Source organism: Cervus canadensis, chromosome 21 (genome assembly GCF_019320065.1).
Source record: "Cervus canadensis isolate Bull #8, Minnesota chromosome 21, ASM1932006v1, whole genome shotgun sequence".
Lineage (NCBI taxonomy): Eukaryota > Metazoa > Chordata > Mammalia > Artiodactyla > Cervidae > Cervus > Cervus canadensis.
Window position 1 is genome coordinate 20,712,383 of NC_057406.1, and position 11,645 is coordinate 20,724,027.

An 11,645-nucleotide genomic window follows, 5' to 3' on the forward strand; every position below is an offset into this window, starting at 1 on the left:
TAATAAGTTCCTTTAGGTGCTGTCTAGTTGATGGGTTGGTACTGGCCTAGCAAAATAGCAAAAGAAACTAGTTGGGGATACACAATTCAGCTTTACAAATTGCACAATGGCATGTTATTTGTACCAATCTTATCGTCAGTAGGCTGTACAAAAACAATAAATAAATAAATTGTGCTTTGAACAGTTGCTACAGTTATTCAGTGCAGGGTGAATTCTGAGATATTGAAAGAACGCTTTTCAGAACTAGACCATAATCTGAGCTATAATCAGAGTTACATGTCTGAATAACTCACGAATGTAGAGGTTGTGTATGAGGAAAAATACAGTGCTTACTAGTTAAAATAGATTACAGAAATTACTGAAATGGGCATCACTTAAACACCAGAATACGGACGATCCATTAAGATGCTACCTTAAGGGTATTCGGGGCTTGGAAGTAAATGTTAGTGATATTCCAAGCCTTCCCCTCCTAACCACATATTTCACAGGTGCCCATGAAGAAATGATAGAGGCCTTCATACCTAATCTGAACGTTTCATGGGTTTACATGAGGGAGAACTTGATATTTGCATATAATATGTACCTCCAGAAATAATAAACAATGTGTTTGCTTTACTTGTGTTAATTTCCGGCACTTGCAACTGAAATAGTCCTAATACATAAGAAATTCATTGCCTGAGATTGTGACCCTTTAAGTTTTAGTAGTATGTTGTGAATACAGAGACTCTGTGCCCTAATTGGCTTATTTAAACAGATAAATGTTATGAAATCGAACGGACCAGGCCAGAGCAGACTAACCTGAGTTTTAACGCAAGCTTTGGACGGGGCTCTAGGGCAAATTACAGAATTTTACTTAGTTTCTTTTCTTCATTTTAAAGTGAAACGAGTATCTGTAAGGCTGTGTGTAATTGCTGTATAAAATAACTGTGTGGCATATACGTAAATAAGTAACCCGTTCCGGAGCTACCAAGAGTTAAACTCTAAGCGCTGAATGTCATTTTAAGCAGCAGACAGGAAGGGGCGGAGCGCCAGCCGCAACCCCAGCCCCACCGCGGCACAGAAAGAAGTGGCGGCTGCGTAAAGCTGGAGTGCGCGCCCGGCGGCTGCTAAGCCCCCGGCCCCTCCAGGTCATCGCCATCAGTTGGGGGTCCTCGGGGTCTGCGATCACCCTCGGTTCCAGGCACCGCACCGGGCGAGCGGCAACTTCGCGTCCATGGCCACCGCGGCGGCTCCGTCATCTTTGGCCCTCAGGGCCTCGAGCCCGGCCAGCTCGTACGGGGTCTTCTGCAAGGGGCTTTCCCGCACCCTGCTCGCCTTCTTCGAGCTGGCCTGGCAGCTGCGCATGAACTTCCCGTATTTCTACATCGCGGGCTCAGTGGTTCTCAACATCCGCTTGCAGGTACATTTTTAGAGCCCTCGGGATGCCGCTGGCGTACCGGGCCTGCATTATGGCCGACTCCCAGGAGGCGCCGCGGCGTCGTGGAGCTCCGGGCGAGGAGTCCCTCTGTCTCGCGAGAGTGCTTGGTCTGCCTCCACCGCTGCCCTCTCGCCTCTCCGCCGTCTGCTCTCCTCCCAGCCCCTGAACTGGCACCGAGACCTCCCGAGTTTAGGAAGAGGAAATAACGCGATTCCGGGAACCGAGAACTTCACTTAAGACCCACGACAATATTTAAGAAGCTGTGTATCCTTAAAAACGTGGCGAACAGGATGTATTATAACAACGGATGGCTATCAGAACTTTCAGGACAGACGTGTACAAGCTCATGGCCCGTGTTAAATTTCGGGAAATGAGACTGGGTTATAAACAGGATGAGTCAGAAGCTGACGCTCTTAAGGATATGCATGGAAGGCAAACATCTCTTCACTCCGCAAGAGAAAACTATGACGATCAGAAACTTTAAGTCAAAAAACAAACAAAAAAACGTTGTAAGAGAAACACATCCTGCAGATAACCAAACAGTGTAAAATACTGCAGGGTTTTGACAGAGGGTTGGAGTGTGAGAAGGTGGACTCAATTTCAGCGTCGCTGTAATTAGCATGTGGTTCAGAATCTTGGAGCCAAAGAAAAGGAAATCCAATGATAGCACAAAGCTTGGCCGTTTATTGAATAACATTAATTATAATGTAAATGCTGTTATGGTTTTCATCTTTCTAAGAGAATGCTTAATTACGGTTACAGAGTTGAGTGCCAATATTATCAGCCCTGATGGCATAAAAGTGCAATTTACAAGGTAGGATGATGGGGAGGGTGCCTGGAAAAGTAATGGTGTCTTTTAAAGTGGGAAGTTGACAGGTAGACTCTGTTGTCAGTGGGGGAAGAGGTCATTTTATTTTACTTAAAGAGTAATGATAAAGTTGCTAAAATATAACCATATGAAAGAGAGAAGGGAGAACAGCATGAGGTCAACAAGAAATGCCTAAAGATGATAGTTCAGGTGGAATGTCTCAGAAAGAAAAACGGATACATTATCATGTGTTTATAAATATTGGGTCAAGAGGTTTTTAGGTTTTAGAGAGTCTGGAGACGAATTAGTGGTCTGCATATTTTTTTCTAATTAAGGAAGCAAAATTGAGGCAATTATGAGCCTCAGGAAAAATAAAAGTTTTCAGCAGTTACACTGCATTAACTCAACTGTGAATACTCAACATCATAGTCATCATATAAATTCAATCATATTTATGTAAACAATACAAATAACAAATTATTAGATAACCCTAGGAGAATTGGAAAGGAGTGTATATGTAATGGAGAATACATCAAGATCTGATACAGAAATGTCGGTTTAAAAAAAGCAGTATAACTTGTCACTTAGAAGTACAATAACAAATAGCTAAAGACTTAAAATTGGTAGTCTCTGGTGAAGGAAAATCAGGGATGGGCAGAGAAAAAATGGAGAATTTCTGTTTTTTACTACTGGCTAACAGTAACTGTTTTTTCTTAGCCCTGTGTGTATGTGTATATCAGCCAAACCTCTGTTAAAATACAAACTAATTTTGTGGTCCAGGTGAACCCAACAGTCTGCCTAAATCCCTGTTTTCTCAAGCCTATTAAATGAGAGTAAACATACCCAATGGATAGGTCAGTCCGAGAGTTAAAAATAAGCCTGCCTTAGTGCTTGATAAATACACAATAAAAGTATTTGTTTTTATAGAATATCTCATTAACTTGTGAATAAACGTTAAAACTCTGTGGAGTGCTTGCTTTACCAGTGGAAGGTTTTAGTACTGAAAGATATTTGTAGCTTACTGACAGTAGGGTAGCAGGAAGCCCTTCCAGAAAGACATTAGGTGAGACATTTGAGCAGAAAGGGACAGTCATTCGTGAAGGTAAAGATTGAAACTGTAATGTTCTGTATTCCACATTTCACTAATTGTGTCCAGCAAACAAGTGTACTCTAGAGTTGTAAAATACGTGCCCCCTTCAGCAACATGTCTGGCTTTGAGTAATTGTTCTGCCTACCCTTCATTCCTTGTCTCCAGCTGAACTGGAGCACAACTTCCTCTTTCTTCTTAGAGTTTCAGGGCCGAACTTGGACATCACTTTTTCCACTAAGTTTTTCCCAGATGCTCCTGATCATGTTACAGTTCATTTCTTTTAGTCCATCTAAAAGGCTGTGTTAGTATCAACCTATGCCAGTATCATAGGCTTCTTTATTCATTCTTAATTGTGCATTAATTAGTGTATGTAGTTTTTTTGTTTTTGTTTTTTTAATGTTCAAGAAGACAGGCTTCCTATACTATAATCTCTTCCCTTGGTAATTATATGTTGCTATGAAAGTACAGGGACTAAAACATCTTAGTCTAAACTGTCAGAAATGTAATTAGATCAGTGAAATAATTCAGTAATGCCAATGGGCTGGCAAATGGTGGACAACACTATTTCATAGAGGCACTAATATCCCAGTTTGTAACACATAAGAATGTGGCTGCCATTAGCCCTGGAATGGTGACATACAGGAATACTCCATTTGGGTGGCTCAAGAACATAAGCTTTCCTCAGCCTTTTCTCTTCTGCTGCCCTGAAGAAGGGCTTCCCAGGTGGTTCAGTGTTAAAGAATCCGCCTGGCAGTGGAGACACAGGTTCAGTCCCTGGGACTGTCCCCTGAAAGAGGAAATGGCAACTCCAGTATCCTTGCCTGGGAAATCCCATGGACAGAGGAGCCTGTCAGTAGCAGAAGAGTTGGACATGACTTAGTGACTAAACAGTAACACTGAAGACAGTAAAGTACTTTAACAGATTTATTAGTATATCATCCAACTAGATTAGAAGCTCTGTGAAGGAAGATACTATATCCTGTCGAATTTTACAGCTAATACTGTCAGGTGTATAGTAGGAATTGAATGAAAGCTCTGTGATTTACCACTTATTCTTTTTTTAATTTATTTTTAATTGAAGGATAATTGCTTTACAGTATTGTGTTGGTTTCTACCAAACATCACCATGAATCAGTCATAGGTCTCCACTTATTCTTAACAATTGCTCTTAAAATCAGATATCTGTTTTTCTTCCTATGTATTACAGCTCAGTGAAGTTTCCCACAGAAGAAAACAAGATTTTTGCCTTAGCTATTAACCACTTACTATTCCACTTTACAAGTAATTTTATTCCTCCCAGCATCCATGAAGCCAAAGATTTTGTCTGTTACTCTGTCTCCAGCCTAGAGCTTTGCCTAATGTGAGTAGATAAATAGTGTTGAATGAATGCCAAATTTGTTGATTTTCCTACACCTAATCAGCAGTCAATAAAAGAAATAAGGATATATGTGTCCCTGTTACTAAAGGAATCTATATTGCCCATAATTAAGTTTTTACAGGCCATGGTGAATATTATTTTGCCCAGAGAGCTCTCAAACTTCAAGAAGCAAAAAGGTGGCATAATTCTGATCAATAAAGGAAAAAACTTGTTTATGCAGTGTAGCTGAAAAAAATTCTAGGGAGTGGAGACTGTTAAAATTTAACTATAAAGGGGGACATGATGATCATAGTAAACACATAACCTAATTGATTACTTGGCTAAAAAAGCATAGCATCACTATCAATATTTTTTAAATTTATTAACATTTTTTAAAATTTTATTGAGCTTTTAATACCAGAAACCATGAAAACTTATTTACTTATATGGTCATAATCCTTGTGTGTACCCTATGAGGAAGATACTTTCACCATCATTTTTCAGATAAGGAAACTAGGATTTAGTGAGGTTGAGTATGTTTCCAAGGTCATAGTAACTGGCCAAACTACAAGTGAATCTCAAGTTTATCCCTAAAGATACATTTGATAAGGAATTTTTTTTTTTTTTAACTATAAGTAATTATTTTCATTGGAAAAGACCCTAATGCTGGGAAAGATTGAGGGCAGGAGAAGGGACAGCAGAGAATGAGGTGGTTGGATAGCATTACTGACTCAGTGGACATGAGTTTGAGCAAACTGGGAAATTGTGAAAGATAGGGGAGCCTGGTGTGCTGCAGTCCATGGGGTGGCCAAGAGTTGGACATGACTTACTGACTGAACAACAACAGCAATTTTGAATAATCCCATTGCTTTTCTCATATTCTCAAACAAAAGTATTACATAAGTAATACTTCAGGCCATCTTTTTAAAAATATAATTATTGAGGGCCTTTTGTATTAGAATATATTTAACATTATTTGAGAGCTTCCCTTGTGGCTCAACTGGTAAAGAATCTGCCTGCAATGCGAGAGACCTTGGTTCAATCCCTGGGTTGGGAAGATACCCTGGAGAAGGGAAAGGTTACCCACTCCAGTATTCTGGCCTGGAGAATTCCATGGACAGTAGTTCATGGGGTCACAAAGAGTCGGACACGACTGAGCTACTTTCACTAATAATATTTGATTGGCTCAGATGGTAAAGAGTATGCCTGCAATGTGGGAGACCCAGGTTCTATCTCTGCTTGGAAAGATCCCCTGGAGAAGGGAATGGCAACCCACTTCAGTATTCTTGCCTGGAAATATGGGGTCATAAATAGTTGGACACAATTTAGCAACTGAACAATAACAACAATTTTGAATAATCCCATTGCTTTTCTCAGATTCTCAAACAAAAGTATAACCTAAATAATATTTGAGGATATCTTTTTAAAATATAATTGTTGAGGGTCTTTTGTATTAGAATATATTTAACATTATTTGATAGGGCTTCCATGCTGGCCCAGGCATTAAAGAATCTGTCTGCAATGTGGGAGACCCGAGTGTGATCCCTGGGTCAGGAAAATCCCCTAGAGAAGGAAATGGCAACCCACTCCAGTATTCTTGCCTGGGAAATCCCATGGAGAGAGGAGCCTGTGGGCTACAGTCCATGGGGTCACAAAGAGTCGGGGACAACTGGAGGACTAACACTTTGACTTTTGAACATTATTTGATAAGTAAATTCAAGTGTTTTATACTCTGATGCCTAGAGCCATTTGGCCTATTTGTGGAGAAGAAGGGTGAAGATGATGGAAGAGATAGAGGAAAGGACATTTCCCCTAGGATGGAAAGGAAACACTTTCCTTCCCATGATGTAGTAGAGATCAGTTAAAAACAAATTTTGAAGCTGAATCATCAATGTCCTAAGAAAACCTAACTATAATTTCCTGTTAATGGGGACTTGTCCTGTTTTAATGGGGACTTTTCCTGGTGCATCAGTAGTAGTTGATAGAGTCAAGAAAAAAATAGGACTTATACATGGAGACATACAGGGGGTGGCAGAATAGAAAGCTTATGAATATAGGGACAAAAGAAGGAGAGGGAAGTCCTAATGCCTGGAAGGTAGTCTAAGGAGATTTGAAATGCTCCAAACAACTGGACCAAGAAAAGAACCCCTGCAATAACTGTCAGAATTTTCAACACTTGGGCTGGATTGAGTCACATCAAGTCTACTTTTTGAATTACCCTGAGTGTGGGAACTACCTGGAAATTTCAACAAGAGCCCTTGATGTTTCCCAGCAGGGTTTCTACCAGATCAGGTCATGAATCTTTTTGCAACTGAAGCCAACTCCTCCCCACTTCTGCTTCTCACTAATAGGGATCTCAGCATTGCTCTCAGAGGAGCTGAAAGGCCGAAGGACATTCCTGAGTGCCTACAACTAAGGACAAAACAATGGAATTCTTACAAAGTATATCAGAGGGCACTCCTGCCAGTTTCTGTCCTAATTAGGGATCTACAGAGAGCATTAGAAATTCCTGGTCATCCTTAATGGCTTTCAAGCACCAAGTGAGTTTATTCACAGCAAGATGGGTGAAGTGCCATCAGTGAACAATAAGGAGGAATAGAGGCCTTTCACATATTGAGTGAGGGAGAGTGGGTACACTTTTTCATGCCAATCAAAAGGAGGAAAAATAAATCATCACACCACCAAAAAGCAAAAGCCACTAAGGAAATGCTGTACTAAGAACATCTGACTCTGAAATCATTGGCATGGTAGTATAGATTGTGTCCAGCTGATAAAGAAACAAAAAAGATGTTTAAAAAAAAAAAAAAACGTTTAAAAGTCTATTTTAGCTTTTTAACTGATAAGAAAAAACATCTCAAACCGCAGTCAAAGAGGAATACAATTAATAGAAGCCTTAAAATTTAGGGGTTAGGCTAAATCTATATAGAAGGAAAAGAAGATATTTTAAAACTCATTTAAACTTGTGACTAAGAAATAGAGGTACTAATATACAAGTTAAGATAGTGCCTTAGTCTTCTGAAACAGTATCTATGTTGGTATCCCTCCAAAATTGAAATAACCCATCTATCACCTGTGCTTTTCTTCCCTCCAAAAATATATAGTCTAACTTTTTTTAAATTGACCAATTTTTTAGATGAAGGTTTGTTACAGGCAGTCCAGCCCAAAGCATAGATCTCTTTACACAGCACTAACCAAGGTCACAGTGGGTGGACTGTGGAAGAATGGGTTTTGCAGGTGTCCCTCTGGTTTCTGTATTTCAGTTTGAAAGTTATAAAAGTCTCTGGCTCAAAGGACCTGAGATTTAACCAACAGCAGCAGACGAAATACCTGAACAATCAGAGATTCAGCATTGTCACATTCTGTATTAATCTGTGTAGATGGGATCTCTCAATAAAGTTCAAGACAGCATGACTTAAACACTAAAATACCTTTTCAGTTTAAGTTCTAGCTTAGTTTGACATTGGGGGCTTCCTTGGTAACTCAGCTGATAAAGAATCTGCTTGCAATGCAGGAGACCCCTGTTCAGTTCCTGGGTCAGGGAGATCCTCTGGAGAAGGCATCAGTTACCCACTCCAGTATTCTTGGGCTTCTCTAGTGGCTCAGCTGGTAAAGAATCCACCTGCAGTGTGGGAGACCTGGGTTCGATCCCTGGGTTGGGAAGATCCGCTGGTGAAGGGAATGGCTGCCACCTTCAGTATTCTGGCCTGGAGAATTCCTGAACTGTATAGTCCATGGGGTCGCAAAGAGTCGGACACCACCGAGCAACCTTCACTTTCACTTGATACCAGAAACAGCCTATGTGCAACACTCCTGATCTTAGGTGTGGGCAAACAAAACAAAACAAAAAACCAAAATTCTCTACACCAAGACTATAGAAAGTTTATTTTGGAGGGAAGTGATCAGCAGGCAAACATTGACAATCATTTTATATGATTGTCATTTAAACCATTGACAATCCCAATAATTTGGTTCCAGTATAGGATCCAGCACTCTCCAAATTGCATGAGACCAGCTCTGAATGTGATACTAGTAGCTTTTCTTGGGTCAAGGCTGGGGTCTCTAATGCAGGCTGTGCTGTGGAAAGGAGGGGCAAAGAGTTGTGTTTTGTTTTTAATTTTTTGGACTATAATTGGTTTACAGCATTGCATTCATTTCTGCTGTACAACAAAGTGAGTCAGCTGTAATGTTTATAATGTATTTCCTCTTTTTTAAATTTCCTTCCCCTTTTTTGATTTCCTCTCCTTTGGTGATATATAGGTTGCCACAGAGCATTTACTGGAGTTCCCTGTGATATCCCATAGGTTCTTGTTATCTGTTTTATAAATGTGTGTGTACTAGTCTCTCAGTTGTGTCTGACTCTTTGAGACTGCATGGACTGTAGCCCGCCAGGCTCCTCTGTCCTTGAAATTCTTCAAACAAGAAAACTGGAGTGGGTTGCCGTTCCCTTCTCCAGAGGATCTTTCTGACCCAGGGATGGAACCCAGGTCTCCTGCATTGCAGGTGGATTCTTGTACCATCTGAACCATCAGGGAAGACCATTTTATACATAGTAGTGTGTATATGTCAAGCCCAATCTTCCAGTTCATCCCACCCTACTCCCCGCTTGATATCCATTTGTTGTTCTCTACATTGAGAGGCACAGAGTTTAATCTCTAAATGCCAGTTTAATAGGGAGAAGACATGAAATACATTGGTAGCCACTGTCTGACCTATTCTCCAGGCTTCATCTTTATAGTCATTTTTCTGCACGCCTATTATTTGAAATAGGCTCCTACTTCTTACAGCTTATCTCTCCAAGATTCGTACATGAGAAGGGAGGATTTAATCTTAATGAGACATTTGCTGTTAAATCACTTCATAAGCATCAAGGGCTATGCATAGTGGCTTGAATCTATTTTTTAATCTTAGTCATTAAAGAAAAGTTTAGTAACACTGAAATGCAAATCTAAAAAACTAAAACTTCTCGTAAGTACAAAGGAATTTTTAGCTTTTTTACTGAAAGGGATTCTAAATCAAATTATCCTCCATATTGAATTTAAATATAACCTGTATAATTAGAATTTCACCTTTCCTAAAACAAGGTAATCCCAGTGACAATCATTAGGAAATTTAAGCTTTCTTTCACTTTTATTGAAATCTAATTGACACAGCACTCGGTAAGTTTAAGGTATACACATAACAATCTAACTTACATATATTGCAAAATGATTACCACAATAAGTTAGTTAACATCCATCATCTAGTAAGAATACCAAAAAAAAAAAAAAAAAAACATATTTTCTCCTGTGATGAAAACTTTTGTAATCTACTCTCTAAACAACTTTCAAATTTACCATACAACAGTGTTAATTATAGTTATCATTTTATACATTACTTTCTACTTATTTATCTTACAACTGTAAGTTTGTACGTTTTGACCATCTTCCTCTACTTCCCCCACCCAGGAGACTTCTTATATAGTGTCTAACATAATGAATGCAGCTTAGAAATCTAAATCTTTATAGACCTGCGTATACATGTATCATCATCTCATCACCCTTAAGATCAGAGCACACCATAGCTCAGCTCCCTGGAGTAAGGGTACAGTTAACAAAGCCCTTACGGTTCTTACAGTCTTCCTAGTGTCGTCAGACCTGACCTACTGCTCCATCAAAATTAACTTATAACCACATAGTTTCATATAGTTCATAAATATTTTCAACGTTTATTTTGTAGTTTGCTGGGGGAGTGTTTTGCTTCTACCACTTAAAATTTATGGCAATTCTAGCAAAGATTTCTTCTTATGGTTTTTGGGAGGGTTTCCCAGGTGGCCCAGTAGTAAAGAATCTGCCAGCCAATGCAGCAGACACAGGAAACTTGGTTTTGATCCTTGAGTCAGGAAGAATCTATAGAGTAGGAAATGGCAGCCCACTCCAATATTCTTGCCTGGAAAATTCCATGGACAGAGGAAACTGGTGGGTTATAGTCCATAGAGCCGCCAAGAGTCAGACATCACTGAGCAACTGAGCACCACCACCAATGTCATTAGGAAGCATGAACTTGCCACCTGCTGGTCTTAAGATGCATATACATTTTCAGCTGCTTTTATTTTATTTTAGTTATTATAAACATCAATTCAGCACTATATATATATAGTATATATATACACATAAACACACACACACACACACACACACATACACACACACACCCATAAACATGTCCGAAAATTCTACAAATAGGTGACATTCTCTTGTAAATTTCCCTTTCTGTTTTTACCCCTGGTGAATTGTTTCTGTTCTCTTTGACAAGGGACATTATTGTTCATACAATGCTTACACACACACACACACACACACATACACAAATTTGATATCAAAGTATGATCTTGATCCATGTAAAGTAGACGTAAAAATATTAAGTAGACATAAAAGTATTATTATACACAGGATAATTATGCAGTCTCTTTTTATAGGTTCAGTTAATTCTTTTCTTATTCTACAAAGTACTGGCTAGTCTAGCTTGGATTCCTAATAATAGTCTGCTCCTTTTTCTAAAAGCTGTGTTGGCCAAGTCAGCTACAAAATGACACTTGCCACCTATCCTCCTTAAGGATTAAATCATCTACTGTTGCAGCTGCTGATTTTTGAGACTCCCTAAAGGAGTTCAGGGTGGAGAATAGATATAAGGTACCCTGAGCTCAGGGAAAAACTGGCAGAACAGGTTTTCAGATAGTTAGATATTTTCAGGAGACAACTTTATGAGAGCCTAGTACTTGTATCTCCTAATATCTAAAAAGCACTGAAGTCCGTCATGGTGACAACTGCTCTTTGTGACTAGCAGAAACATTCTGCGCAAAAACCTGCTTGATTGCATATATTGCCCCTTTACCAAAATCACCTTTATACTGACTTTCTCCCCTGCCTCTTTGGAACAGTCTCTCGGAGCTACCTGAGGTGCTGAATCCAGGGCTGCTGTCCTCATTTTGCCCTAA

The 11,645-nt window shown here is 39.5% G+C and overlaps 1 protein-coding gene across 1 annotated transcript; it reads left to right on the plus strand.

The window, feature by feature from the left end:
- The first annotated feature begins 1,010 nt into the window (after positions 1-1,010).
- Positions 1,011-3,190, plus strand: SMIM10L1 (small integral membrane protein 10 like 1). The gene has a single exon (XM_043440818.1). The coding sequence runs from the start codon at positions 1,214-1,216 to the stop codon at positions 1,409-1,411; it is 198 nt and encodes a 65-aa protein (XP_043296753.1). The 5' UTR covers positions 1,011-1,213; the 3' UTR covers positions 1,412-3,190.
- The last annotated feature ends 8,455 nt before the right edge of the window (positions 3,191-11,645 follow it).